The sequence below is a fragment of the Barbus barbus genome, assembly GCF_936440315.1.
Source record: "Barbus barbus genome assembly, chromosome: 3".
Lineage (NCBI taxonomy): Eukaryota > Metazoa > Chordata > Actinopteri > Cypriniformes > Cyprinidae > Barbus > Barbus barbus.
The window spans coordinates 14,804,911-14,832,520 of record NC_136731.1 but is presented as its reverse complement, the minus strand read 5'-3'; the positions used below and the strand labels follow the sequence as shown (position 1 = coordinate 14,832,520).

At 38.5% G+C, this 27,610-nt stretch overlaps 3 protein-coding genes across 3 annotated transcripts in view; 2 read left to right on the top strand and 1 right to left on the bottom strand.

Moving 5' to 3' along the window:
* The window catches only part of LOC306852944 (E3 ubiquitin-protein ligase TRIM69-like), a 9,414-nt gene extending 5,827 nt beyond the window's left edge, over positions 1 to 3,587 (top strand). The window contains exons 6-10 of the mRNA XM_079390062.1: positions 1 to 7; positions 100 to 151; positions 342 to 368; positions 507 to 533; positions 1,455 to 3,587. The exon at positions 1 to 7 is cut by the window's left edge and continues 131 nt beyond it. Coding sequence (XP_079246188.1) covers positions 1 to 7; positions 100 to 151; positions 342 to 368; positions 507 to 533; positions 1,455 to 2,014 — 673 coding nt within the window. The 3' untranslated portion in view covers positions 2,015 to 3,587. The remainder of the gene's footprint in view (positions 8 to 99; positions 152 to 341; positions 369 to 506; positions 534 to 1,454) is intronic.
* Positions 3,588 to 4,520: 933 nt separating this feature from the next.
* LOC306852901 (ATP-dependent DNA helicase Q5-like) overlaps positions 4,521 to 27,610 on the top strand; it is a 32,129-nt gene continuing 9,039 nt past the window's right edge. The window contains exons 1-9 of the mRNA XM_079390021.1: positions 4,521 to 4,687; positions 4,889 to 5,010; positions 7,718 to 8,233; positions 13,017 to 13,113; positions 13,222 to 13,333; positions 14,258 to 14,420; positions 14,510 to 14,592; positions 26,231 to 26,452; positions 26,538 to 26,631. Of these exons, the coding sequence (XP_079246147.1) occupies positions 4,594 to 4,687; positions 4,889 to 5,010; positions 7,718 to 8,233; positions 13,017 to 13,113; positions 13,222 to 13,333; positions 14,258 to 14,420; positions 14,510 to 14,592; positions 26,231 to 26,452; positions 26,538 to 26,631 (1,503 nt within the window). The 5' untranslated portion in view covers positions 4,521 to 4,593. The remainder of the gene's footprint in view (positions 4,688 to 4,888; positions 5,011 to 7,717; positions 8,234 to 13,016; positions 13,114 to 13,221; positions 13,334 to 14,257; positions 14,421 to 14,509; positions 14,593 to 26,230; positions 26,453 to 26,537; positions 26,632 to 27,610) is intronic.
* smim5 (small integral membrane protein 5) lies at positions 14,629 to 22,515 on the bottom strand. Its single transcript, XM_079390136.1, has 3 exons — positions 22,376 to 22,515; positions 17,169 to 17,307; positions 14,629 to 15,707 (listed from the first exon to the last, which is right to left on the bottom strand). Exons 2-3 carry the CDS (start codon positions 17,284 to 17,286, stop codon positions 15,616 to 15,618), a joined length of 210 nt encoding a protein of 69 aa, XP_079246262.1. The 5' UTR covers positions 17,287 to 17,307; positions 22,376 to 22,515; the 3' UTR covers positions 14,629 to 15,615.

The window sequence follows — 27,610 nt, the reverse complement described above, 5'->3', positions numbered from 1 at the left end:
AGACAAGGTGTGAAGAAAATAACATTACAGAAACTCAGAGTTAATTCAGTGGGCAAATTAATTTTTTGTAACATAAAACTGTTTTATTTATGTGTTTAGGAGAACATTCCGCAAAAGTGGCTTATGTGGAAACAGAGGAGCCAAAAAATAGGTCTGATCCATACGTCAGTTTCTTGAATATCATGAATATAATAAAAAATGATTTCAGATGTGCTTTAAGTGACTTCAGCTGTGGCTAACCTTGTTCATGTACCTGCCAGGTAGTAGGGAAATATAATGCCTGGTATGAAAACATCTTGTTGACAGCACCTTCATTTTTCTGTTTTTTGTTTTTGACTTAGGTGCCACCCCATATATTCCTCATGTAGGTGAGTCATGTCTCATGTGTTAATGTTTCTCTTTTGAAAATCTGAATAGATATTCTGGACAGTTTTGCAATTATATGGTGGATTGAATATTAAAACTCCCTATGAACTTGAGCTAACTATTGCTTTTCTTTTATTTAGTGTGGGACTGGATCAGTGATGCAGGAGGTAAGGCGTCCATTTAATACTGTAAAAACAGTAATACTGTGAAATATTATTACAATTTAAAATCAGTGTTTCCTATGTAATATATATTTTAAAATGTAATTTATTACTGTGATGCAAAGCTGATTTTTTTTGCTTCATTACTCCAATCTTCAGTGTCACATGATCCGTCACAAATCATAATAATATGATTTGAAATGTACATGTAATATGATCAAGAAATGTATTATTATTATCAGCGTTGAAAACCGTTGTGCTACTTCATATGTTTTTGGAAAACATGATACTGTATATTTTTTTCAGGATTTTCTGATAAACTGAAATATAAATATTTTTTAACATTTTAAATGTCTTTACACTTGTGATCAATTTAATGCATCCTTGTTAAATAAAAGCATTAATTTAAAAAATAAATAAATACAATAAAATCTTACCAACCCAACATTTTTGAATGGTAGTGTAAATAACGTTAGCATAGCATTAGCATGTTGCTGACACTGTCAGATTCTACTAAGTATACATGCCACTGAAAAATACTGAGTAAAATTGACGATTTAGAATTGTAGATTGAACTATTTACTTCTAATTTAACTGAAAGCTACCAAAATACTATTTAATACCAACAAGTAATCCACCATCTTGTCGTAATGCATTATGGGATTACAAGCATAGCATCACATACAAATATACATAGTATTTGTGATGCGGATAAAATTCAGTTTAAATTCTAAATAATGTACACATAGAATTTCACATTTTGAATTTAGAATTTTGTCTAAAGATGGTCTCTTACCATCTTTGATGCCTCAAATTGCTGCCTACATAGGCAGCTCTCTAGGTTTTGAAACAAAGCCGTTTTCATTGATTCATAATTTCTGAAACCGATAACACATTAGTCACAACCCTCCATTCATTTCATCATAGTGGAGGTGACCCTTGACCTGGACACGGCCAACCCTGACCTGTTGATCTCCGAGGACGAGAAGCGCATGCGCTGTGGTTTCGAGCGCAAAGACGTGCCCAACTATCACCAGCGCTTCGACGGTTGGTGGTGTGCGGTGGGAACCGATGGCTTCGCCTCTGGCCGCCAGTACTGGGAGGTGGATGTGGGAGAAATGGACTGGCGCATCGGCGTGGCAAAAGAGCCCGCCTTGCGTAAGGGCTTCAAGTCCCTGAACACCGACACTGGCTACCTGACCCTGCGGCTGGAGCGCGGCACGGAGCTAAAGGCCCTCACCGTGCCATTCACCGCCCTGCCGGCCGCCTTGATTCCTCGAAAGGTCGGCGTCTACCTAGACTATGACGAGGGCCAGCTGTCTTTCTACGACGCGGAGAGCCGCTCCCACATCTACACCTACAACGAGACATTTGACGAAAAGCTCTTCCCGCTCTTCGGAACGGTGGAGATCGTGAAAGACCTGGTGATCAAATCCCCCGGGAACAGGAGCCACTGCCTGTGTCCCAGCATATGCCTGTGGGGTTGAGACCCAACCGAATCCAACCAGAGCCCAGTGCTTAATCTCTAGACCAGTGGTTTTCAACTGGAACTTAATATGTTACCATTTGTACAGATAGGGTCACAGGGTCACAAATGCGAGTTTTTTGCTAAGTATGGGATTTTGTGAGGTGATTTAAGTCATGAACCAAACCAACCAGCTGTGAGGTGAATCACAACATTACAAACTCTGCTTAGAAAAGACTACAATCCCATGAAGCATTGTGAATGACATAGTCAAATTAATAACAGTGGAGAAAAACATTTTAGTAGTTTGAGAGCATTTGTCAGCTATTATGTCATTCGCAGTGCTACATGGTAGTGGGTGGGTGCTCAAGAATTATTTTGGCACGATTTGCTAGTTTTAGTTTCCTGATTGGTGGAGATTACTCTGTAGAATCATGGGTAATGTTGTTTTTCACTGGGTGAGAAACAATCAAAATTCAAACGACAATTAGAAAACGCTCAAGCTTTGAAGACAATTTTCTTCTTTGGCCCATACCATTCCAGCTAACAAAACTATACTCTGAGAACATTTTGCTAATTTCTCATTAAGCTATGAAAATAGCTCCGAAACGTACGGTTATGTGAAAGGTTAGAAAGGTTTAAATGTTCTCAAAACTATCTGAAACTTTAAGTAGCAACAATTAGATGAACATCCAATGTTGCAGAAAAACATAATCTATACATAATGTTTTGCATGCTAATGTTTTGAGAACATTATTAAAGTCCAGATGATTTTAAACAAACATTCTATTAATGTTCCTGTAAGAACATTTGTTCATAACTTTTGAGAGAACGCTGCCATAACCTTGTTCAAAGTTCTGAGAACATTTCCTGTTAGCTGGTATGCTAATAATTTAGCGAAATTATGAGCCTAAGCAGTTTATGGTAAGATTAAGATGTTTACCTTTTTGATGCTAAGGACTATTTTTTGGTCCTGAAGCAAAACCAGTTGAGAACCAGTGCTCTAGACCTCATTAGCATTAGATAAACCACTGGGCTATATTAGTTGGTCAGTTCGTAGTGATTGACGGTGATCCATAGCATTCCCGACCAGTAATTCCATCAAGGTAGTGTAGGATCTCTTTCAGCTACTGCTTCTGTGGTACTTCTGAACCTGCTGCTGTCTGCACCTGATTATAATACAGTGTTCGCCTGCTCTGTCTGCACTTTCATATTCATTTGACAAACACAAATCACGACATGAAATGCACTTTATGTGAATAATAAATCAAAGTAAATTCAATCCTGTGTGTTCATGCAGATTTTATTCTGTCAAATGCTGCTTTATGTGAAGATTACGTAATTACATGCATCGTGAGATTAATTTATTCTAGTGCAAATCAGTGTGACATGCTCAGAGTGATGAGTTTGTAATCAAAATTAGTAATATGCAATGATGATATCAAATTTGGTAATTACATTTATTTTAAAGTTGAATTTTAACATATCACACAATGTACATGCACATCTTCATATATATATATGAATCTATATATGTTTATACATTTTATGTAAATTAATAATTTCAAAATAAAACTGTAAAGGAAAAGATATACATCCAGTGTACAGTAGGCTGTTTAGTTTTTAACTGTTTAAAACTAAAGTAATGATAACGTTTAAAAAGAAAGAAAGAAATGAAGGAAGAAGGAAAGAAAGAAAGAAAGGAAGGAAGAAGGAAAGGAAGGAAGGAAGAAGGAACGAAAGAAAGGAAGGAAGAAGGAAAGAAAGGAAGGAAGAAGGAAAGAAAGGAAGGAAGGAAGAAGGAACGAAAGAAAGGAAGAAGGAAAGAAAGGAAGGAAGGAAGAAGGAAAGAAAGGAAGGAAGGAAGAAGGAAAGAAAGAAAAGGGAAGGAAGAAGGAACAAAAGAAAGGAAAGAAAGAAAGAAAAAGAAAGGAAGGAAGAAAGAAAGAAAGGAAAGAAAAAGGAAGGAAGGAAGAAAGAAAGAAAGAAAGAAAGGAAAGAAAGAAAAGAAAAAGAAAGGAAGGAAGGAAGAAAGAAAGAAAGGAAAGAAAGAAAAAGAAAGGAAGGAAGAAGGAATGAAAGAAAGAAAGGAAAGAAAGAAAAAGAAAAGGAAGGAAGGAAGTGAGTGAAGACATACGGCCAAGTAGGTGAGAAAGAAAGAAAGAGAAAAAGGAAGGAAGAAGGAAGGAAGAAAGAGCGAGGGGCATCAAGGCTACATCTGACAGTATATTTTACAATCAAATGAAAGAACTGGTGCTTTTTGATTCTGAAAATAGTTGTAATTAGTTTCTAAACATCTTTAAAAATCATAATTTATGAATGAAACATTTCGCCAATATGCCTACAATAACTGATCTGAACATTACATAAAGATGTTTTTGTTTCCAGATACAGAAAGCATTTCAAAACACTGTTGAAATCTGTTGTTAAAAGCCTCAAAATATCGTTTATGGTGGGAGTTGATCATTTATGTTTATGAACATCTGAAATTCAAAAGAACGCAGAATAGTTGCGTCACACAGTGCGCCGCATGACCTCATCTCTGTGCGCCGCGGAGTTCAATGAAAGTTGAGTGAATGTTGATCTTGTGTGGATGTCGTTATGAGTGCCGTTCACCGGGCGTTAAAGAAACACTTCGGCTTCGACAAGTTTCGATCTGAACAGCAGGAAGATGCCGTGAAAGCAGTGCTAAAGGGTGAAGACACATTTACACGGGATTGTAATAGAACAAACGCCAGGAGTTAGCCGAATGCTAGTGTAACTTAGCTGATGGTTACATGAGTCTGTAATAATGACAGTGACAGTGCAGTGGTCCTGTTTCCTGATCTCTCTCTCTCTCTCTCTCTCTCTGTCTCTCTCTCTGTCTCTCTCTCTGTCTCTCTGTCTGTGCTCACAGGTGACAGGGATGTGTTTGTCCTCATGCCCACTGGAGCGGGGAAGTCTCTGTGCTATCAGCTGCCTGCTCTTCTGGCCAGCGGCATCACTCTGGTCATCTCGCCTCTGATCGCGCTCATCCAGGTGAATCCCAGCTACAGACATCTTACTATCATGGATAAGCTGTAGGCACACCGAGAGCAGGTCACTGACTGAGATGTAATCTGATATTCACCAGAGTTAAATAGATTTATTGTAGGGGTGTGCGATATGACGATTTTTGATCGTGGACGATAAAAATGTCTCCACGATCTGCTTTTGAAGAAATATCGTAGTATCGCGCTACCGCGCACATTGTCAAATACAGTTCTGGCGCCGCCGTCTCTATATACTGTACAACACGACATACAGCAGTAGAGTTACTCAGACAGGACACTGCACTTATTCGCGATCGCAAAAGTACATTATTTGCATACAAGCCTTGCTGGTTAAATGTTTAATTCGCGCGCTGGTCTGACGTGCGCTTGTTCTGAGCGCATACACCTGAAGCACGCGCACTAAAACGCCTGTCTAACAGCGCCTGATTACTCAACTAAGTTATATTTTGCGCTAATACTGTCAAAACACACAAGGTTTACATACAGACTGAGTTGGTTATCTCTAAAATGAAAGTAAATCGTTAAGAGAGAAACGGATGCGTGCCTGTACTGTATATTAGATGCGTGCAGCTCTTAAAGGGACAGGACACTAAACATGCTGTCGACTGTCATTAAAGAGATAGTTCACCCTAAAATTGAATTTCTGTCATTATTTACTCAGTGGAAAACCAAACAGTTGCTGGTCTACATTGACTTTGATAGTAGGAAAGAAAAATCCTATGGAAGTCACTGAGGACCAGCAACTGTTTGGTTTTCCACCTTCTTCAAAATGGCATTTATAAATGTTCAGCAGAAGAAAGAAACTCATTCAGGTTTAAAACAACTTTTGAGTAAATGATGATATAAAAATACAACATTATGACAGAATTGACAGACAGATGACAGAATATTAATTTGTGGGGGAACTATTCATTTAACGTTAACAAAACAACAAAACACAAAGAGAAAAATCACTCACTATTCTTGACTGAAAAACTTTAATACAGTTGCTTTAGGAATCAGTCTATCTAGTGTTTTATTTTTATATTTGTTCATTCAATTTCATTGAATGCTCTGCTAAATACACCTATTGTACCTGGAAATAAAGCACTGTTTGTTTTATTTGTATATTATGTGTATTTGTAATGTGTATCTTTGTTCTTATTTTTTAATAAGAAAAATAAAATAATGACAAAGATTTTTTATCTTCACCCACTTTGGCCTAAATATCTGCCATGCATCTTTGTCTTTCTAGTTTGGCTGTAATGCTCAGACAACTTGTAAAACCAAAATAGTAAAACTAACAAAGAATCGGGATAAAAATCGTGAATCGTGATATTTCTATAAAAAATCATGATATGATATTTTTCCCATATCGCCCACCCCTAATTTATTGGCCAAGCATATTAATAAAACAGTATTTACAATTACATTATATTACATTTAGTCATTTAGCAGATGCAGATGCATCCAAAATGACTATATATATATATATATATATATATATATATATATACACTATATTGCCAAAAGTATTGGGACACCCCCTTCTAATGAACATGTTTGACTACTTTACTACATGTTTGCCAAAATCTCATCACCAAACACCAGTGACTTGTATAGACACTATAAGGACAAAAGTGTTGGGACACCCCCTTCTTTAGAACAGAAAAGGGCACTAACAAAGATGGAAACATAATTCATGTATTGGAAATTGTATTTCCATCTCTGTTGCAACAAGTTTTGGACGTGTCTAAAGTGACCGTACCCTTATGTACAAGTCATTGGTGTTTGGTGAGGAGTTTTTGGCTCAAGGTCTGCATTTAAAATCACACCAGAGGTGTTCAGCTGGGATCAAGACTTGGCTTTCTGCAGACCAGTCAAGTTCTTCCACACTGACTCAATCAATCATGTCTTTTTGAACCGTGTCTTATACACAGAGACACTATCATGTTAGAATAGAAAAGGGTCCTGTCCAAACTGTTGCTATAAAATTAGAAGCACACAATTCCCTAGAATATCATTATATGCTGAAACATTAAGATTTGTACTCATTTAAATTACTAAAGTAGTCAAACCTGTTCATTAGAAGGGGGTGACCCAATACTTTTGGCGTGTATATATATATATATATATATATATATATATATATATATATATATATATATATATAAAACGTGTCACTATTTAAAATAACTGTTTTGTATATGAATTTATATATAAAAATTTAATTTATTTTTGTGATGCAAAGCTGAATTTTCAGCATCATGACTCCAGTCTTCAGTGTCACATGATCTTTCAGAAATCATTCTAATATGCTGATTTACTGCTCAAGAAACATTTATGATTATTATCAGTGCTGAAAACGTTTAAAAATAACAGCATGCGTGATGAATAAAAGTGATAGATAGATAGATAGCTAGATGGAAGCATAAAAAAAAAGCATTAAAGAGAAATAAATAGATAAGTGCATTATAATCATTGTGTTAAGAGCAGAATGAGGATGAGCAACAGCTTATGGTATGTAATGCGTGAATAAAAACAATGGAAACTAAGAACCACATGGGCATCCACACATTGGGAACACGGCCATTATTTAAAGCAAGTAACAACACAGATTTATATGATAACCAGCTTTCCTGTGATGAGTAGTAAAAATTCTTTTGACTGTTGTGTTGTTCATGATGGCATGCTCTTTGTTTTTACTTCTGCAGGATCAAGTGGAGCACCTGAAAGCCCTGAATGTTCCTGCACGGTCCATCAACTCCAAACTTCCCTCGGCTGAGCGGCGTCAGATCCTGGCGGATCTAGAGAGCGAGCGTCCTCTGCTCAAGCTGCTCTACATCACTCCAGAGATGGTGGCGTCCCCGTCCTTCCAGCCCTGCTTGAGCTCGCTGTGTGCGCGGGGTCTGCTGGCGTACCTGGCTGTGGATGAGGCTCACTGCGTCTCTCAGTGGGGTCATGACTTCAGACCGGACTATCTGAAGCTCGGGGACCTGCGCTCCCGTCTGCAGGGGGTTCCCTGTGTAGCCCTGACGGCCACAGCACCCAAGAGAGTGCAGGAAGACATTGAGCGCTCGCTGAAGCTGCGCTCGCCACTTGTCTTTGCCATACCTGTTTTCCGTAAAAACTTGAAATATGACGTGATATTCCGGGATCTGTTGCCTGATCCTTATGTGCACTTGCTTGCGTTTGCCAAAGAGGCTCTGGGTGGAAATACAGCGGAAAAGGTCAGTCACTGGCTTTCTTTGGTTAAGCAAGTTATTTCACCATTTACTCGCACTCGTGCTGTTCTTGAACCTGTATGAGTTTCTCTCATCTGCTGGTAACAAAAGTTTAGCATTGAAAAGTTTAGCATACTATGAAAGTGAAAAAATGCTAAAAATACATTTTATGATTGCATATGGGTCAGTGACATTACACTGATATTTTTAATATGCAGTTCAAACATAAAATTATTTAGATATACCGCTTCTGTTATGAGTGTATTTTTCATTTCTGAATCATAATTAATTATGCTATTTGGCGAGGGTTCAGGCAGTCAGTCAAAAACTTGCTACAAATATCCAGAATATTTCAAGAAATCCCTCACCTGTTTTGAAGGTGGAGTCATTTAATTGAAAATTTTCTTGAAAAAATAGCATAAAGGTCTTTCAAAAGAGTACATTTTACTAGTTTACTAAAATTAAAACCATTAAATTTGCTCTTGGTAATTGATATAAAGCTGAAATAAAATGAAAACATTAGTGCTGTCAAACGATTAATCGTGATTAATCACATACAAAACAAAAGTTTTTGTTTGCATAACGTGTGTGTACTGTGTATATTTATCTATATATAAATACACGCACATACAGTATATATTTTGAAAATATTTACATGTCTATATTTATATTCATACAATTTATTTTATAAATACATATATTTAATATATAAATATTTTTTTCTGAAATATCTACATGCATGTCTGTGTATTTATATAGGCATAATAAATATACACAGTACACACACATATATATTATGTAAACAAAAACTTTTTTGGATGCGTTTGGATTAATCGTGATTAATCATTTGATGGCGTTAATAAACAGATGATAAACGTATAAAAAAAAAAAGAAAATATTAGACAGAAATGGAACATTTTCCCTTGGCAAACAACTAAAATGAGATTAATTTCCATCCATCCATCCATCTTCTTCCGCTTATCCGGGGCCGGGTCGCGGGGGCAGCAGTCTAAGCAGGGATGCCCAGACTTCTCTCTCCCTAGACACTTCCTCCAGCTCTTCCGGGGGGACACCGAGGCGTTCCCAGGCCAGCCGGGAGACATAGTCTCTCCAGCGTGTCCTAGGTCTTCCCCGGGGTCTCCTCCCAGTGGGACGCGCCCGGAACACCTTCCCGGGAAGGCGTCCAGGAGGCATCCGGAACAGATGCCCGAGCCACCTCAGCTGACCCCTCTCAATGTGAAGGAGCAGCGGCTCTACTCTGAGCTCCTCCCGAGTGACCGAGCTTCTCACCCTATCTCTAAGGGATCGCCCAGCCACCCTGCGGAGAAAGCTCATTTCAGCCGCCTGTATCCGGGATCTTGTCCTTTCGGTCATGACCCAAAGCTCATGACCATAGGTGAGAGTAGGAACGTAGATTGACCGGTAAATCGAGAGCTTCGCCTTGCGGCTCAGCTCTTTCTTCACCACGACAGACCGGTACATCGACCGCATTACTGCAGAAGATGCACCGATCCGTCTGTCAGTCTCCCGTTCCATCCTTCCCTCACTCGTGAACAAAACCCCAAGATACTTAAACTCCTCCACTTGAGGTAGGAACTCTCCACCAACCTGAAGTGGGCAAACCACCCTTTTCCGACTGAGGACCATGGCCTCGGATTTGGAGGTGCTGATTCTCATCCCAGCCGCTTCACACTCGGCTGCAAACCGTCCCAGTGCCTGCTGAAGGTCCTGGCTTGATGAAGCCAACACGACAACGTCATCTGCAAAAAGCAGAGACGAAATCGTGTGGTCACCAAACCTAACACCCTCCGGCCCCTGGCTGCGCCTAGAAATTCTGTCCATAAAACTTATGAACAGAACCGGCGACAAAGGGCAGCCCTGCCGGAGTCCAACATGCACCGGGAACAAGTCTGACTTACTGCCGGCAATGCGAACCAAGCTCCTGCTTCGGTCATACAGGGACCGGACAGCCCTTAGTAAAGGACCCCGGACCCCATACTCCCGGAGCACCCCCCACAGGCCGCCGCGAGGGACACAGTCGAATGCCTTCTCCAAATCCACAAAACACATGTGGACTGGTTGGGCAAACTCCCATGAACCCTCCAGCACCCTGTAGAGGGTATAGAGCTGGTCCAGTGTTCCACGGCCCGGACGAAAACCACACTGTTCCTCCTGAATCCGAGGTTCTACTATCGGCCGTATTCTCCTCTCCAGTACCCTGGCATAGACTTTCCCAGGGAGGCTGAGAAGTGTGATCCCCCTGTAGTTGGAACACACCCTCCGGTCCCCCTTCTTAAAAAGAGGGACCACCACCCCGGTCTGCCACCCCAGAGGCACTGTCCCCGACCGCCACGCGATGCTGCAGAGGCGTGTCATCCAAGACAGCCCCACAACATCCATAGACTTGAGGTACTCAGGGCGGATCTCATCCAACCCCGGTGCCCTGCCACCGAGGAGTTTCTTGACTACCTCTGTGACTTCAGCTTGGGTGATGGACGAGTCCACCTCTGAGCCCTCAGCCTCTGCTTCCTCAATGGAAGACGTGACGGCGGGATTGAGGAGATCCTCAAAGTATTCCTTCCACCGTCCAACGATATCCCCAGTCGAGGTCAGCAGCTCCCCACCTCTACTGTAAACAGCGTTGGTAGGGCACTGCTTCCCTCTCCTGAGGCGCCGGACGGTTTGCCAGAATCTCTTCGAGGCCAGCCGATAGTCCTTCTCCATGGCCTCACCGAACTCCTCCCAGGCCCGAGTTTTTGCCCCCACAACCACCCGGGCTGCAGTTCGCTTGGCCTGTCGGTACCCGTCAGCTGCCTCAGGAGTCCCACAAGCCAGCCAGGCCCGATAGGACTCCTTCTTCAGCTTGACGGCATCCCTTACTTCCGGTGTCCACCACCTGGTTCGGGGATTGCCGCCTCGACAGGCACCGGAGACCTTACGACCACAACTCCGAGCGGCCGCTTCGACAATGGAGGTGGAGAACATGGTCCACTCGGACTCAATATCTCCAGCCTCCCTCGGGATCCGGTCGAAGCTCTGCCGGAGGTGGGAGTTGAAGATCTCTCTGACAGGAGACTCGGCCAAACGTTCCCAGCAGACCCTCACAGTACGCTTGGGTCTGCCAAGTCTGTCCAGCTTCCTCCCCCGCCATCGGATCCAACTCACCACCAGGTGGTGATCAGTTGACAGCTCCGCCCCTCTCTTTACCCGAGTGTCCAAGACATACGGCCGCAGGTCAGATGAAACGACCACAAAGTCGATCATTGACCTACGGCCTAGGGTGTCCTGGTGCCACGTGCACTGATGGACACCCTTATGCTTGAACATGGTGTTCGTTATGGACAAACTGTAACTAGCACAGAAGTCCAATAACTGAACACCACTCGGGTTCAGATCAGGGGGGCTGTTCCTCCCAATCACGCCCCTCCAGGTGTCACTGTCGCTACCCACGTGGGCATTGAAGTCCCCCAGTAGAACGACGGAGTCCCTGGTTGGAGCACTTTCCAGCACCCCTCCCAGAGACCCCAAGAAGGCCGGGTACTCTGCACTGCCGTTCGGCCCGTAGGCACACACGACAGTGTGAGACCTATCCCCTACCCGTAGGCGCAGGGAAACGACCCTCTCGTTCACCGGGGTGAACTCCAACACATGGCGGCTGAGCTGGGGGGCTATAAGCAAACCCACACCAGCCCGCCGCTTCTCACCATGGGCAACTCCAGAGTGGTGAAGAGTCCATCCTCTCTCGAGGAGTGTGGTTCCAGAGCCCAAGCCGTGCGTAGAGGTGATCCCGACTATCTCTAGTCGGAACCTCTCAACCTCACGCACAATCTCAGGCTCCTTCCCCGCCAGCGAGGTGACATTCCACGTCCCTAGAGCTAGCTTCTGTGTCCAGGGATCGGGTCGTCGAGGCCCCCGCCTTCGACTGCTGCCCGATCCTCTTTGCACCGGCCCCTTACGGTCCCTCCTGTAGGTGGTGAGCCCACGGGAAGGCGGCCCCACGTCGCTCCTTCGGGCTGAGCCCGGCCGGACCCCATGGGGGAGGCCCGGCCACCAGGCGCTCGCATACGAGCCCCAACCCCGGGCCTGGCTCCAGGGTGGGGCCCCGGTTGCGCCATACCGGGCGACGTCACGGTCCTCTGAATATTGTCCATCATAAAGGGGTTTTTGAACCGCTCTTAGTCTGACCCGTCGCCTGAGATTAATTTGAAGTACTAAAATTACTCAAACTTTATTAAATACATTAAAGCTAATAGAAATGTTAAATAAAACGAATAAAAATGGCGAAATCAGTAAAACTTAAACTACAATTCAAAAGAAAACTTGTTCAAAATATGAATCAAATATATAATAGTACATAAAAATACCAAAAGAGCACCATATAATTCTTTGAATATGATTTTTTTGGGCAGTTTTATTTGTCAATGATCCACACCTTCAAATATGGTGTGTCAACATGGCACAAGAACCATTTGAAGTCATTGATATCATCGCTTAAATACATATCTTGACATGCCATATGTGAACGTACACTTAAATTTGAGAGCTAAATTGACAGGAAAGATCTTTAATGAGCAATTGCATTTCAGTCAGGATGAATTCAGAAGATACAGAAGTCATATGGGTGACTTTTATGTCGTTTCTGGACCTCAACAACTTCACTTACTGTTTACTTTCATTGTATGGAAAAGAGCAGCTTGGACATTTTGATAAACATCTTCTTTTGTGTTCCATAATTTATTTGAGGTCGAGTCTGTTTATATAATGTTAAACAGCCATGTTTGGTCAGCAGGGCTGTGGGATTGTTTACTGTCGCACCAGAGAGAGTTGTGAGGAAGTGGCACATAAGCTGACTAAACTAGGAATCGCAGCCAAGCCCTACCATGCAGGTGATCCTGTCACTGCTGCCTTTTGGATGTTTGTGTCATTGTGTGTAATATTGTAGTGCAAGTTTACAAGGGACAGACCATTCTGGTTAAGGTTTCATCTCTCTGCAGGGCTGAAGGTGGCCGATCGCACTGAGAGTCAGACTGATTGGATGGCCGACAAAGTGCCTGTTATCGTGGCCACCATCAGTTTTGGTATGGGAGTGGACAAGGCCAATGTCAGGTCAGGCACGCATTGCAAGTATACACTACAGTTAAAAAACTGAAATATTATTACAATTTAAAATAACTGGTGTAAACAGTTTTGTTTTTTAATCCTATTAATACTTACTACCATAGTCGACGTTATACGGACCAGACCGTTGCAGCTCGTGTCTTTTTGCAGCGTCTCACATGTGAGTGGCACGTTAAAAGAATTTAATTTTCAATATCAGCTCCAAAACTAATCAGAAGACCCTGGAGGCGGGGAAAGCATTGCAAGCTTTTGTTTACAGTAGCAGGTTGGCTTGGCAACTTTTGTATTCGACGGCAAAATGGCGGAGTAGGCATTCTGTGCTGCGCTTTAAAAAAACATTCCTGAGCATTGCATCTCGCAGATTTAGACACAAAGACGTGTTCTGTGTGAATGGCCAGTAAGAACCTAGAGTAAAGACTTAAACATAGAACAGTTCACTGAGATGGTGCCATGCTCTTTCTCTTAATCACCAGTGTTCTATTTACATTCATTATTTAAAACATTTGTTTACGCTTTGCATTATTTAAAATAATATTCTTTTTTTCTACTATTGACATGGGAATATTCATGTATTTTGTTTGCAAAAAATGAAAGATAACAAATTCACTGTTTCATTAGGAAAAAAAATCTCACCTTTAATACTTTAGTATGTTTACAGTGCAAACTTTGAACGATGAGGGCAAAAAATTAATTTGGTAATGTTCAATTAATCAAGGTTTTGATTTGAGGTCATATTGCCCTAAATAAAATATTTGTAGACCATTATTTATTGTCAACGTTGTTGATGATGTCGACTAATCATTTCATCCCTAGTGCCTAAATGCTATTTCTTGAGTCTTTTAGTAGATCTGTAGACACATCAGTGCTGTGTTCTTTGTTTGCCATTGCATGTAAGTGTCTGTCTGTTTTCAGGTTTGTCGTTCACTGGAATGTGGCAAAGTCTTTGGCCAGTTACTATCAGGAGTCGGGACGAGCTGGACGTGACGGACTGCCGTCGTCCTGCAGAATATACTACTCACCCAAAGACAGAGATCAGCTCAACTTCCTCATCCGCAAAGAAATTGCCCGCAAACAGGTTGGGAAGGACATCCAGTCTTGATATCTTCTTGCTTTTGTCTAGTTAAACTGTCATTGTGTCTGATATACTGCGTGTTTTGAATTCAGGAGAAGCGAGGATCAGAGAGAGAGCAGGATAAAGCACCCATCCTGGACTTTGAGGGAATGGTTGCTTTTTGTGAACAAGAAGGGTGAGCTCAAACACAGACACTTTAAATTCTGGATTTAGGGTGTAATAAATGTTTAATAAAACAGAATAGTGTGGTACAAAAACAAAAACAAACATGCAATAATACTTAGCTCACTTTATGTCCATTAAATACATATCATATTAAACAATATAAAAATATACAAGTTTGATAATTCCCATTTTATTTAACCAAGATTCAGCTCCATTTTCCTGCATATTATAGAACATAACCTTAATTCAACAAGATAGTAGAATTAAGTCAACAATATTACATTTAATTCTTGAATAATACTCTATTGATCAAAAGTTGTTGGTCGGTAAGATGTTTTGATGTGTTTGAAAGAAGTCTCTTATGCTGCATTTATTTAATTAAAAATACAGTAAAAACGGTAATATTGACAAATATTATTACAATTTAGAATAACTGTTTTCTATTGTAATATATTTTAAAATGTAATTTATTCCTGTGACGCAAAGCTGAATTTGTAGCATCATTACTCCAGTCTTCAGTGTCACATGATCCTTCAGAAATCATTCTAATATGCTGAAGAAACATTTATTATTATTATTATAAATGTTGAAAACGGTTGTGCTGCTTAATATTTCTGTGGACACCGTGATGCATTTTTTTCAGGATTCTTTGATGAATAGCATTTGATCGACACAAACCTTCCGCCTTTCGTTTCTTCATCTCTGCATGAAGATGATCCATTTGGCACTGGTTTCATAGTGGTTGCATTCCCATAATGAGAGAGGTTGGGAATTTGGTGTTTATTTGTAACATTCGTTATGAAGGGGAGCGTTTTTCTCAGCCAGACACTTGTTTCTTCATTTAAAGCTCTTCTGATTTGCTTCATGACTGTCGCTGATGAGTGTTGTTTTCATTCAGCATTACAGTATTTGCTACTTTGGCTGAATTTAATCACTGTAATGTGTGATTTCACAGCAGTCACCACCAAATTTTATTTTAGCCTATCTAAAGGTTAGATGCTCCTATCTTCCTCTTTATTGTGGAGCCCATGTTTCAGGCGGCCGAGACTCTGTTTTTGGTCCCTGTCGTACAGCAGCCACAGCGGCCATAAATGCACCCAGTCACAATCAGAGCGATGAATGTCACTGCAGGAAGAATGAAACATGGAGTTACTAAGTCACTTGTTTTAATACAACTGACTAAAGGGAAAGTTCAGCCAAAAAGTAAAATTCTGTCATTAATTACTCACCCTCATGTCGTTCCAAACCCGTAAGACCTTCGTTCATCTTCAGAACACAAATTAAGATATTTCTGATGAAATCTGAGAGCTTTCTGACCCTCCATAGAGAGCAAGGATATTAACACGAGCAAGGAGAACGCTAAAATAATCCATGTGATATCAGTGGTTCAACCATAATTTTATGAAGCTACGAGATTATTTTTGTGCGCAAAGAAAACTAAAATAACGACTTTATTCAACAATTCGTCTCCTCCGCGTCACCCTGTAGCGCCACAAAAAGTATTCTCGTAGCTTCATAAAATTACGGTTGAACCACTGATGTCACATGGACTATTTTAACAATCTCCTTGCTACGTTTCTGAGCCTTGATCGTGTAAGGATCCTTGCTGTCTATGGAGGGTCAATGAGCTCTCGGATTTCATCAGAAATTCATCTTAATATGTGTGAAGATGAACAAAGGTTTAACGGGTTTGGAACGACATGAGGGTGAGTAATTAATGACAGAATTTTACTTTTTGGGTGAACTATCTCTTTAAAGCCCCATTCACACCAACTACGATAACTAAAGATAACGATATTAGCATCCACACCAGCAAACGATATCGTCTGTTTCTTCTAAGCGCACGCTCGTCTGCTGCTTTAAATTCTCGAGCTCGTTATAGCCGGATGGATTCTGATTGGGTGTCAATGTTTGTATCGTTGATTAGCTGGAAAAAATCTCCAACGATATTGTTTCTTTGTGCCTTTATCATTATAGCTGTGGTGTGGACTCTGCTATTCTTTAATATTGAGAATGATTTTCAGAACTATATCTTTATCTTTATAGTTATCGTGCTTGGTGTGAACGGGCCTTAACATTTGACTGGTGTCTCTTCAGGAAAAGCTCTAATTAGTGGCTTCAGCCAGTTTTTAGGAATTTAATGAAATCTAGTGATGTCTAATGAAGGCTGTTGTTGTTAAGAGTCGTAGCATGAGGAATCAGTTTTTTATTGATCTTTTGAGATCATTATAAAGTAAAAGAGAAAACTCTAACATTCAGAACTCAAGACATCCTTTCCAGTCCAGAAAGTGCCTTGAGTCCGGTCTGCGGAACGACTAAAATCCTTGGATTCGTGACATTAGAAACCTGAAACTTCTCCCAGATTTACAGTCAACTGCTTGTTAGAGTTTTTAATGTCAGTTCAAGTGCCATACCCTCACTAAAATAGCAAGCTAAGTATGGATGTGCACTTGGTGGAAGCCTTTAATCGCAGTAGAAGCTCTCATAAGCTCTCCGCCTTGTGTTCAAATAAAACCTCTTCCAAAATTAGACCAGATGTGGCCACAGTGCAGAGATGTAATGATAGTGTAGTGATAGGGAGCTTACAGAAGAACAGCAGGATGATGAGAAACGCCGTCTGTGTGAGCGGGTGGGCTTGAGGAAGAGCCTGCAGTTTGGTCCAGACGTTCTGGAGAATCCCCATTATTTCTTCTGAAGCGCTCATTCTGACTGCGGCAGGTCTGGTCTAAATACAAACAAAGAATAGTGACTATGAGCCTCATTGAGTCGGTTGTAAACAGTCAAGAATGACTTTTCTCACAGGAAAACTGATTTTATATTTATATTGGTTGTTATATGATTGTATGATATGAAATCAAGCAGTATATCTGGCAGTGGTTCTCAAGCAGGAGGCCTCAGACAAGTTCCAAAGGGGGCTTAAAGTGAATTAAAATTAGACAAAGCAAGTTTTAAAATAAGCTTAAAAAAAGTAAATATTTCTTATTTTAATTTCCCTCAGCAAAATTTATTTTTTTTTCTTTGAAGAACCTGGATTCCTGTGATCTGGATATTTGAGGAAGCCAAATTTTCTAGACTTGGAAAAGTTATGTAAATTGCTAAAAATTAATTTAAGGCACTTTCAGTCAGTATCACGCATGCCAAGCATTTTTTTTGTTTGCATCATACCTGCAAACTCTGTATGCTTTTGTGTGTGTTGGGGATGAGGGTGTTTTTATATGAATGTATCTCTAAAGGGAACAGACTGCCTTCAGAAAAGTTTACATGGCACTTCCTTTTTATCTTACCTCTGTGTAATGATGCCTAACAAAGTAAACTTCGTAAACGCAGCGCTGCTTTGTGTACGGGCTTTCCAGGGAAACCACTAGGCCTATATTTCTGCCGTTCCGAAAGCGCCACCTGCTGGCCGGAGAATGAATGTGCATTTTTAGTCAGCCCATCTAATGTTTTCGAAACGTGAAAATCGAGCCATTTAGTTTTTTTTTCTTCCATTTTTTGCTATTTACATATAGTTGTAAATGTCTAAATGTGGTGGATTTAAAAAATCCTGCAGATACGCTGTGATAAAATAAAACACGTGACAGAGACATTTCCAGTCTCTTAAAAGAGCTGTTTTAGATTAGCGCTTAATTGTTTTAATATATTAGCACATTTCATGTTTTAGATTGGCCTACACTGCAGCTGGTGTTGGTTGCAGGTAGTTGGTAGGTGTTGGTTTTTCTCATGCATCATGTGTTCACAAATGGCTCCTTTAACTACACTAGTCAACACTAGTCACTAGTCAAAAAACCTTTCATCAAAGTTGCCCTAAAACCTTAAACCAAAATGCTTTCTTGTCTTATGACAACTTTGATGAACTTTTTTGATCCACTTCAGATGTTGACTACTATATATAAGCATTTAAGAATGATGTTTAATAGAATAATTGGTCTTATTGTGTTGTCAGTTTATGTGATGGCAGTATTTCAGTCTGTGCACAAAGTTTCCTGTGAGGAAACTGTATCTTTCTTCCGTTTGACTGTTGTGTTCACTGAATGTGAAATGGTATGTCAAGCAGCTACAAAAACAGAAACCTGCTAGTTGAGCTAGTCATTAAATCTGCTGTGGTGGGTGTTTCCAACAGGACAGATGCTTGTGGGTGTGCCATCACAGTATAAAATTAACCCTGCTGATGAAAGAATCATTCCTTACTTTGGATTTCCTTTTTAAAATGAGTTTCGATTGTCCCATAATTGAATCTTACCTCAGTGTGTATTGCTGCCTGATCTCTTTATAACATCACTGAAAGTTCATCAGAACACTGTGATGCTATTCTGTTGAATCTGTTGTTCCTCCTTTTTTATATCTGTTTGTATATGGGTCAGTGGCGAGACATGCCATTTTGGTGTTTGCTCAAATTAAATGATTGCATATAAAGAGAGAGCATATTTAAATGCAAGTAAAGCGTCTGCTTTAATGTTTCGAATAACTTTTGAATAAAATGTTAAAAAATGGGTGTTCATTCAGCATAACATGGGCCTAGATAATTCATGTAAAAATATACTTCTATAATTCTGACCTGTACTTATTGAATAATTGATCATACTATATTTTATTATGTTTTAAGTAAGTTAGGGCTGTCAGTTTAACGCATTAACTTGATTAATTAGTTATATCATAGTTAGATCATCTTATATTTCATACAGTTGACAAATATTATGCAGGGCAACAACTCCATTAATGCACTAAAATTTAATATTGGGGTAATAAATGCCTCTATATGAGTTTTTGTCTCATGTTTATATCACATGATATGCGATATCATATCACAGGAGTGTAGCTTTTGCCCTGAATAGCGAGTGCAAATGTGATTTTAAACAATAGTTCAGTAAATAAGTTAATGCTTTGTTATATTTTATATTATAATATTGTCTGTTTTTGCTCAGTTTTGCAAACGCAAATATTACCTATAAAGCCACGTCAGATCTGTTGTGCGTCTCCAAGCAACACAGCAGTGCTTTGTTTCTGAATGAATCGGCGATTTGAACGAATCGTGTGAATCAATGATTCAAAGTCCCATTCATAAAGTGAGCCGTTTACAGAATTTCTGAATGAATTAGCTGTTCGAACGAATCGAATGAATGACTCATAAAGACATTTAGCGCCACCTGCTGGCAGTTTGAGTTTCTTATTTAGAGTGTCATTTCAGTAAAGAAGAAAACAAAATATTAAAGGGATAGTTCACCCCAAAATCAAAATTCTGTCATCATTTACTCACACTCATGTAGTTTCAAAACTGTGTGACAAACTTTCTTCTGTGGAACATAAAATAAGTTATTTTGAAGACAGTTGGTAACAAAGCTGTTTTGGTTACCAATGACTTTCATTGCAACATTAAATCATGAGATGTTTCTCAAATTATCTTTTTTTCAGGTTCCATAGTTTATGTTAGGCTGCTGTATCCTAAATGTTTATGTGTAATAAATTTTATGTCGTATCAAATATATTTATTTTTAAATATACTATGCAATGTCTAGTTTATACTTTTCTCGTTTGACGAATGGGTAAAACTTAGTGGTTTGAAGGACGGTGAAAACTATTTAAAATTACAACTTATTATTTACTTGTATTATTTTGTTACCGCACCATGATCCTTAAATAGAGTATTTTAATGTCATCTAATGGTTCTTTTTCTGAATATGCCTGACATTTGTTTTGGCATATGAACTATTGTTACACTAAATTACCTCTTTGTTGGTGTCTTATGTAAGTCTTGGTAAAAATGGATAAAAGATTAAAATGTATTAAAGATTGTATTAATATTTTTTGCTCAGAAATAATACATTTAAAAAACATGACACATTCTAATCTATGGAGCTGTATTTAACCCCCTGGTCGTCATTGTCCATATATGTGACCCTGGACCATAAAACCAGTCTTAAGTGGCAATTTTTCGAAATTGAAATAAATAATCTTTCCATTGATGTATGGTTTGTTAGGATCGGACAATATTTGGCCGAGATGCAACTATTTGAAAATCTGGAATCTGAGGGTGCAAAAAAATAAAAATATTGAGAAAATCACCTTTAAAGTTGTTCACATGAAGTTCTTAGCAATGCATATTACTAATCAAAAATGAAGTTTTGATATATTTATGGTAGGAAATTTACAAAATATCTTCATGGAACATGATCTTTACTTAATATCCTAATGATTTTTGGCATAAAAGAAAAATGTATAATTTTGACCCATACAATGTATTTTTGGCTTTTGCTACAAATATACCCCAGCGACTTAAGACTGGGTTTGTGCTCCAGGGTCACATATGTATTCGAACAGCAATTCGCAAACTCATAACCTAATTCATATTCACAAAATAGCTTTTACAAATGCGTTCAGCCAAATTTACACTCGCAAAATAAGATCCATAAATGCAAAGGTTCATAAATATACACAATGCAAATATTTTTTTTTATGTTTTTGTGAATTTGCAAACTCTTGGGTGTGACTCGCGATGCATTTTGAGAATTTCCTGCCAGGGCCTAATTTACATATTGCAGTTTTAAACATACATTCTCTTTAACCAGTCAGATGTGAGTGTCAACCCAGCCAGTCATTAATGCAGCTTACTCATGCTATGACTCAGGAAGCAAAGTTTGCATAGTGCTGTGTGATTAGTTTTTTCATTCAGATAACCAAACTCTACATGTATGCGGTTTTTGATAATACAATTTGCTATTTGCAAGGCTAGATATTGCTATGTCCACTAATCAAGGCATTGAAGCATTGAGCAAGGCTGTGTATGATTGGCTAGATTGAAAACAGCGCATCTGTTTGAAAAGCATGAATTTGGCAGGAAAAAAACTTGTAAATGTGCTTTCAATAATCAAATAATACACAGAAACATTCAGAAATGTGCTGGCACACTTGTGTGCTTCTAAATTGTTTTGCATTCGTGAATATTGTTTTGTGAATGTACTGTGCATTTGTAAATTAGTATTTTGTGAATATTAATTAGGTTTTGGGAATGAATTTTGCCACTTTTTTTGCCCCATATTAGACATCTAAATATGGCAATTGCAATACCTTCACTTTTCTTCATCATGTTTGGTGTTTTGGGGATTTTTATCGGATGTGTGAAGTCAGTTCTCCTCAAGTTCACACAGGTGTGGAGAATGCCGTTAACATCATGATCCATGATACTTTTTGAACATCAAGTGGAATCATTTTGTGTTGTAAACAATGATTGTTTTGAGAAATATTTTACTTGAAATGTGTAAGTAAAATCATGGCATGTTCTCCACAGTTCAATGAAGAATTGCATTCTTTTTTTTTCTTTGTGTGCATCTATATGACGATACGTGGTTATATGACAGCAGTATTTTCATACGCATTGTTACTAATGTTAATTTTTTTTACATATTTTTTAGGTAATGACATTATTTGCTGGAAATGAATCAGTCATTGTTCCTATGAACTGTGAGGCAAGAGCAGTTTGGGAAATAGTCAATGTTAACACTGCTTGTATTAAATCGGCAGAAAAGTTACGGTTATATTAAGTTATCTCTGTTTGCCACTTTTTAATGTTTATCTAATGCAATCAAACTCTTTATGCAGTTTGAGCGTTCTGATTCTTTTGTGGGCTGCTATGCAGTTGAACCTTTCCTCTCCCATTCCTGCTTTGCAAATGTCTCTCATGTGTTTGTAAGTTGTAGATGTTCTGCTGACCCAAGTCATTATTTTCATGCTCACAAGCTCACAGTTCAAGGACATTCACTCGCGTACACACAGCTCTACATGTAGGTTTCTGCTCTCACCTTTGTTTCCAGTTGTGTTCCCCTCTAACACTCCTCACATGAACTTGTGTAAAGTTTTGAGCGCTCTGTCCCGTCAAACAGTTGTTGTAAGCTGCTGAGTGTCTAGCCGCTGTGCAGTCGTGCTGTGTTTGGCCTCTAGTGTTTGAGATTTCCAGTATGACCAGTCTTTTGGGATGGGCTGTCTCGCTCCTACAGCACACGTTCTGTCAGTCTGGATCTCTCGCTCTCTCGCTCTCGCTCTCTTTCTCTCTCTATCTGTTTACCACGTCCATCCCCACCCCCTTTTTTGTCTGGCTCAGTCTTTTCTCCTCCCCTCAAATCACTGTGGAAACAGTTTTTTCTTCTCCTTTTGTCAAACACAGTCTGGAGGGCCTTTTGAAAGTGACGGTTTTGTGTTATAATACTTTTGTGTCTGTCTGTGTGTATGACTGTACACTGGAGTTGGAAAACAAATGGCCCTTTTCAACATCACACGTTTTACATAGTATGTATTATATATAGTGTTAAACATCTTTCTGAGGTTACATTTTACCCCAAAATCAAAAAGGCAAGCAAGCAGTAAATAAATGAATGAATGAATAAATCCATACATACATAAACTAGTGCTATCAAACGATTAATCGCGATTAATCACGATTAATCGCATCCAAAATAGTTTTTGTGTACATAATGTATGTGTACTGTATATTTATTATGTATATATAAATACACACACATACAGTAAATGTATAAATGCATAAATACACATACAATATACATTTTGAAAATATTTACATGTGTATATACATTTATATATTTATATTCTTATATTTATATAAACTTCTATATATTTTCTGAAATATATACATGTGTTTGTATTTATATACACAATAAATATACACCGCATACACACATATTATGTAAACAAAAACTTTTATTTTGGATGTGATTAATCGCGATTAATCGCTTGACAGCACTAAAATAAATATTATCTTATAATAAAAGTATTGTAAAATTAAATGTAATACAAAAATATTTAGCATTTTTTACAGTAAAAATTAGGGGTGTGATGGTACACGTATTCGTACTGAACCCTTTCGCTACGGGTCTTTTGGTTCGGTAAGCATGTGTATCGAACAAATACAGTTTTTTTTTTTTTTTTTTTTTTTTTTTTTCAGGACATTCAAATAATAAATGCGTTTTGACAGTCTTTGATGTGGCATGACAGATCGTTGTATAAACGCCTTGGAGAGCCGCTTCTGGGACGGTTCAGAAACGGGCTGGTATAAACCCGACACAAGCATTGACTCGAGCGGCCGCGATCAGCTCCGGTTCCCGTGTCTGAGCTGTGACGCCCCACAGACGCATGCAGAGCGGAGCGATCATTCCTTCCTCTGTAATACTAGTTTTAACGAGAATAAACATGACTGAACAACACATGCCTCATGTAACTGCTCAATCAGTGTTTCAACCGCGGAAAGACACAAAAAAAACAGCGTGGAAATAAAATGTCACGTAGCATTTCATTTACCTCAGCAAGTCATCAGTGTCCACAGCTTGAAGTTTAGAGAGGAGCATTTCGCTAAATATTACACCATATACTCATATTTTAGTACTAAACCTGTTAGTCTTATTTAATGTATGTTTAAATTAATCTGTAATGAAACCTGCTATGATAGCCAGTGTGTAATTGAATATATTTTAACAAATTGCCTAAATTATAAGTTAATTTAATAACTGCATTATATGCAATTTACATGTTTGCATACTTTTTTTTTTTTTTTTTTAGTTGAAATGTTGATCATCGATTTAAAAATAAATAGTAATTAAATTTAAGATTGGGTTAAGTTATTAGGCCTAATTGTAACCTTATGATGTAAAAGGGCTCCCTATAGTTTTAAGCATAAGCTGAGGTAGATTTTTATCACTAAGAAAATTAACTATAACTGAATGTATTTAAAGAAAGAGCACTGTTTATTAAAAAAATTAAAACAAAACAAAAAAAAGTTTGTTTTTCCCCCTGCTGTACCAAAATCATACTGAACCATGACGTTAAAACCGAGGTACGTACCGAACTGTCATATTTGTGTACCATTACACCCCTAGTAAAAATACAATAATGCAGTGTACAATTGTACAGTATATATAGTGTAAGTTTTTTTGTTTTTAAAATAATGACAGAATAAATTAAGGACAAACAGTGTATAAATGCTTTGCAATTAAATAATGTTTTAGACCGAGTATTAGATTGATTGATTCTATTTTTTTTATCCTTTGGAAAATTGATACAAAATGTCAAAAATGCCAAAAATATTCATGTTCCTAAAAAACAGGTTTTATTTTCCCTATTTCTTATTTTGGAATAAAACATGATCTTTACATGTTAAACTTTTTTTATTTGCTCTCTTTGTCATACAGCTGAGGAAACTTTCACGCCTTTTTTTAAAAAAAAATTAATTATTATTTTTCAAAATGTTCTTCTCCATCTCACTTTTTTTTTCTGCCTTTGATTTCCATTTGTTTACCATGAAATTTCATATGTTTGGGTTCAAAAAGGAGTAAAGCATTGCTCTGTATGTGCTTTTAGAGGAAAGTGTGTTTTAGTGAACAGTGAGAGTGGGGAATGGGGTTCTGGTCAGTGTTGACAGAGGGTCTTTGTGTGTCAGACCATGTAAATGTGTTTTGGGAGGGTTTCTGTCTCTCTATGGCCCTACCAGCTATTTCAGACTCTGAAACCTGAAACCCAGCAGTCTGTGAAGTGAGAAGCACACGTCTCTATTTTAGAGTTCACACTACACAGGATGTGGGAGTGCTCAAACATTCGTAGAAACTTGTAGAAAACATCTCTGTTCTTCATTAAAATGGTAGTTCACCAAAACATTAGTATTTGTAAACAGAAGTCATTTACTCGCCCATATGACTTACTTTCTAACATCGAACACAAAAGGAGACTGTGTTCCATACATTGAAATCATACAGTGACCAGCAGGGGCATTTTGTCTTGCAATATGAAACAAAATGCACATGGAATATATGACCCTGGACCACAAAATCAGTCCTAAGTAGCACAGGTATATTTTGAAGCAATAGCCAACAGTACATTGTATGGGTCAAAATTTTAGATTTTTCTTTTATGCCAAAAATCATTAGGATATTAAGTAAAGATCATGTTCAATGAAGATATTTTGTAAATTTCGTACCATAAATATATCGAAATTTTTGATTCGTAATATGCATCGCTAAGGACTTAATTTGGACAAATTTAAAGGTGGTTTTCTCAATAATTTGATTTTTTTTGCACCCTCAGATTCCAGATTTTCAAATACTCCGCCAAATATTGTCCTGTCCTAACAAAACATACATCGATGGAAAGCGTATTTATTCAGCTTTCAGATGATGCATAAATCTCCATTTAAAAAAATTGACCCTTATGAGTGGTCAAGGGTCACATATAAGGTCTACAATCAACACCATCATGGTAACACACAACATTAAAATATTGCAATAAACATTGTTTTAACAAAATAAGATTACAAATAAAACCTTAATGTACATGACTACAAAAAAAAAACTAAGAAGTTTTTCAATAATAAAAGAAAACATAAAATGTGAAGTGTCAGAGAATTCTGGAAATGTCAATTTACAGTTTTTCACTGTAAATTATAAGATGGCTTTTTCACTTTCAAAAACCAAGTCAGTTTAACTGTATTTTTCTGTAAATTTACATGAAATTTCTCTTTAGATCTATTATCTCTCTCTATCTTTTACTGTTAAAATTAGAGTAATTTTTTTGGGTTCAGCATAATGAGAAATTGGATTTATTTGTTTCTCCTGTTAATCATTTAATCATTTTCCCCATCAATCTTCATTTTCCAGGTGTAGACATGCCACGATCTCACAGTTTTTTGGCAATCAGAAGCCCAACTGTGCCGGCGCGTGTGACTTCTGCCGTGACCCCAAACTCGTGCGCGCTCAGCTGGCGAGAGCAGCCACCCTCAGCACCAGAACCGGCCCGACACAGAGCGCGGAGCCCAGGGGGCCATTCGGCTTCGACCCTGAACTCTACGCTGGAGGCAGGAAGGGTTACGGCTTTGAGAGGTCAGCTGACCTCTTACTGAAGCAGCTGTACTGTATGATCAGAGCTGTTAGTCTGTGGGGACTAAGAGCTTCTGTGTGTGTTCAGATGTGATGAGGAATGGGGCAATGAGGAAGATGACTCCGACAAGAGGAAGAAAGATTTCGGAAATCTCTTCAAGAAACAGATGAGCTTGAGAAAGGTGAGCACACGGACAGGGCACTCACTAGCAAAAGGATCTCATGAAAACATGTCCAGGTCACTTTTCTACCAAAAATGTTACGTAAGCCTGTTTCCACCACTGAATAAAAAATAAAACGAAGTTATTGTGACTTTTTATCTCGCAATTCTGATTTATTTTTCTTAGAATTGTGGGATATTAAACTCATAGTTCTGACTTTTTCTTGCAGTTTCAAGTTTATATCTCTCCAATCTGACTTTTCTTGCAATTTTGACATCCTTTCTCAGAATTGTGAGATATAACAAGTTACACAATGAAAACATTAAAGAGTTTGAAGAGATAATCATGATGATACAAACTCAACCTCATTTTTTTGATGACTGTTATATTTTGTTGTGTCATTGTGCAGCATTTTTGTTTTAAATTTGACAAAAAATGCTCGTCACTGAATATTATTGCATTGCAGATGGTTAGAGCACAGTGTAGTGAGTCCAGTTATTTTCAATATTTTTTTTTAATGGTTTTTAAAATTCCCAGGATTCCCAGTAGTGATTCTCATTACTGTTAAACAGCAAATACAGAAGTACACAACTGTTCCAGAGTTTGGGGTTGGTAAGATTTCTTAAGTGTTTTTGAAAGGAGTCGTTTTATGCTCACCAAAGCTGCATTTTGTTTTTGGTAAACATTCACTATTGATACACTATTGATATTATTACTACTATTTAAAATACATGTTTTCTATTATATAATCCTAATTCCGGAAATGTTGGAACGTTTTTTAAATATGAATAAAATGAAAACTAAAAGACTTTCAAATCACATGAGCCAATATTTTATTCACAATATAGAACATAGATAACATAAATGTTTTAACTAAGGAATTGGACAATTTTATGCACAAAATGAGCTCATTTAAAATTTGATACCTGCTACAGGTCTCAAAATAGTTGAGACGGGGGCATGTTTACCATGGTGTAGCACCTCCTCCTCTTTTCAAAAA

What these genes read in the sequence shown, in the direction of transcription:
- smim5 (XM_079390136.1), bottom strand. Translation starts at nt 17,286, where the DNA reads ATGAGCGCTTCAGAAGAAATAATGGGGATTCTCCAGAACGTCTGGACC. An exon ending in CATCATCCTGCTGTTCTTCT is followed by an intron (nt 15,708 to 17,168) that starts GTAAGCTCCCTA and finishes TTCTTCCTGCAG; the next exon opens with TGACATTCATCGCTCTGATT.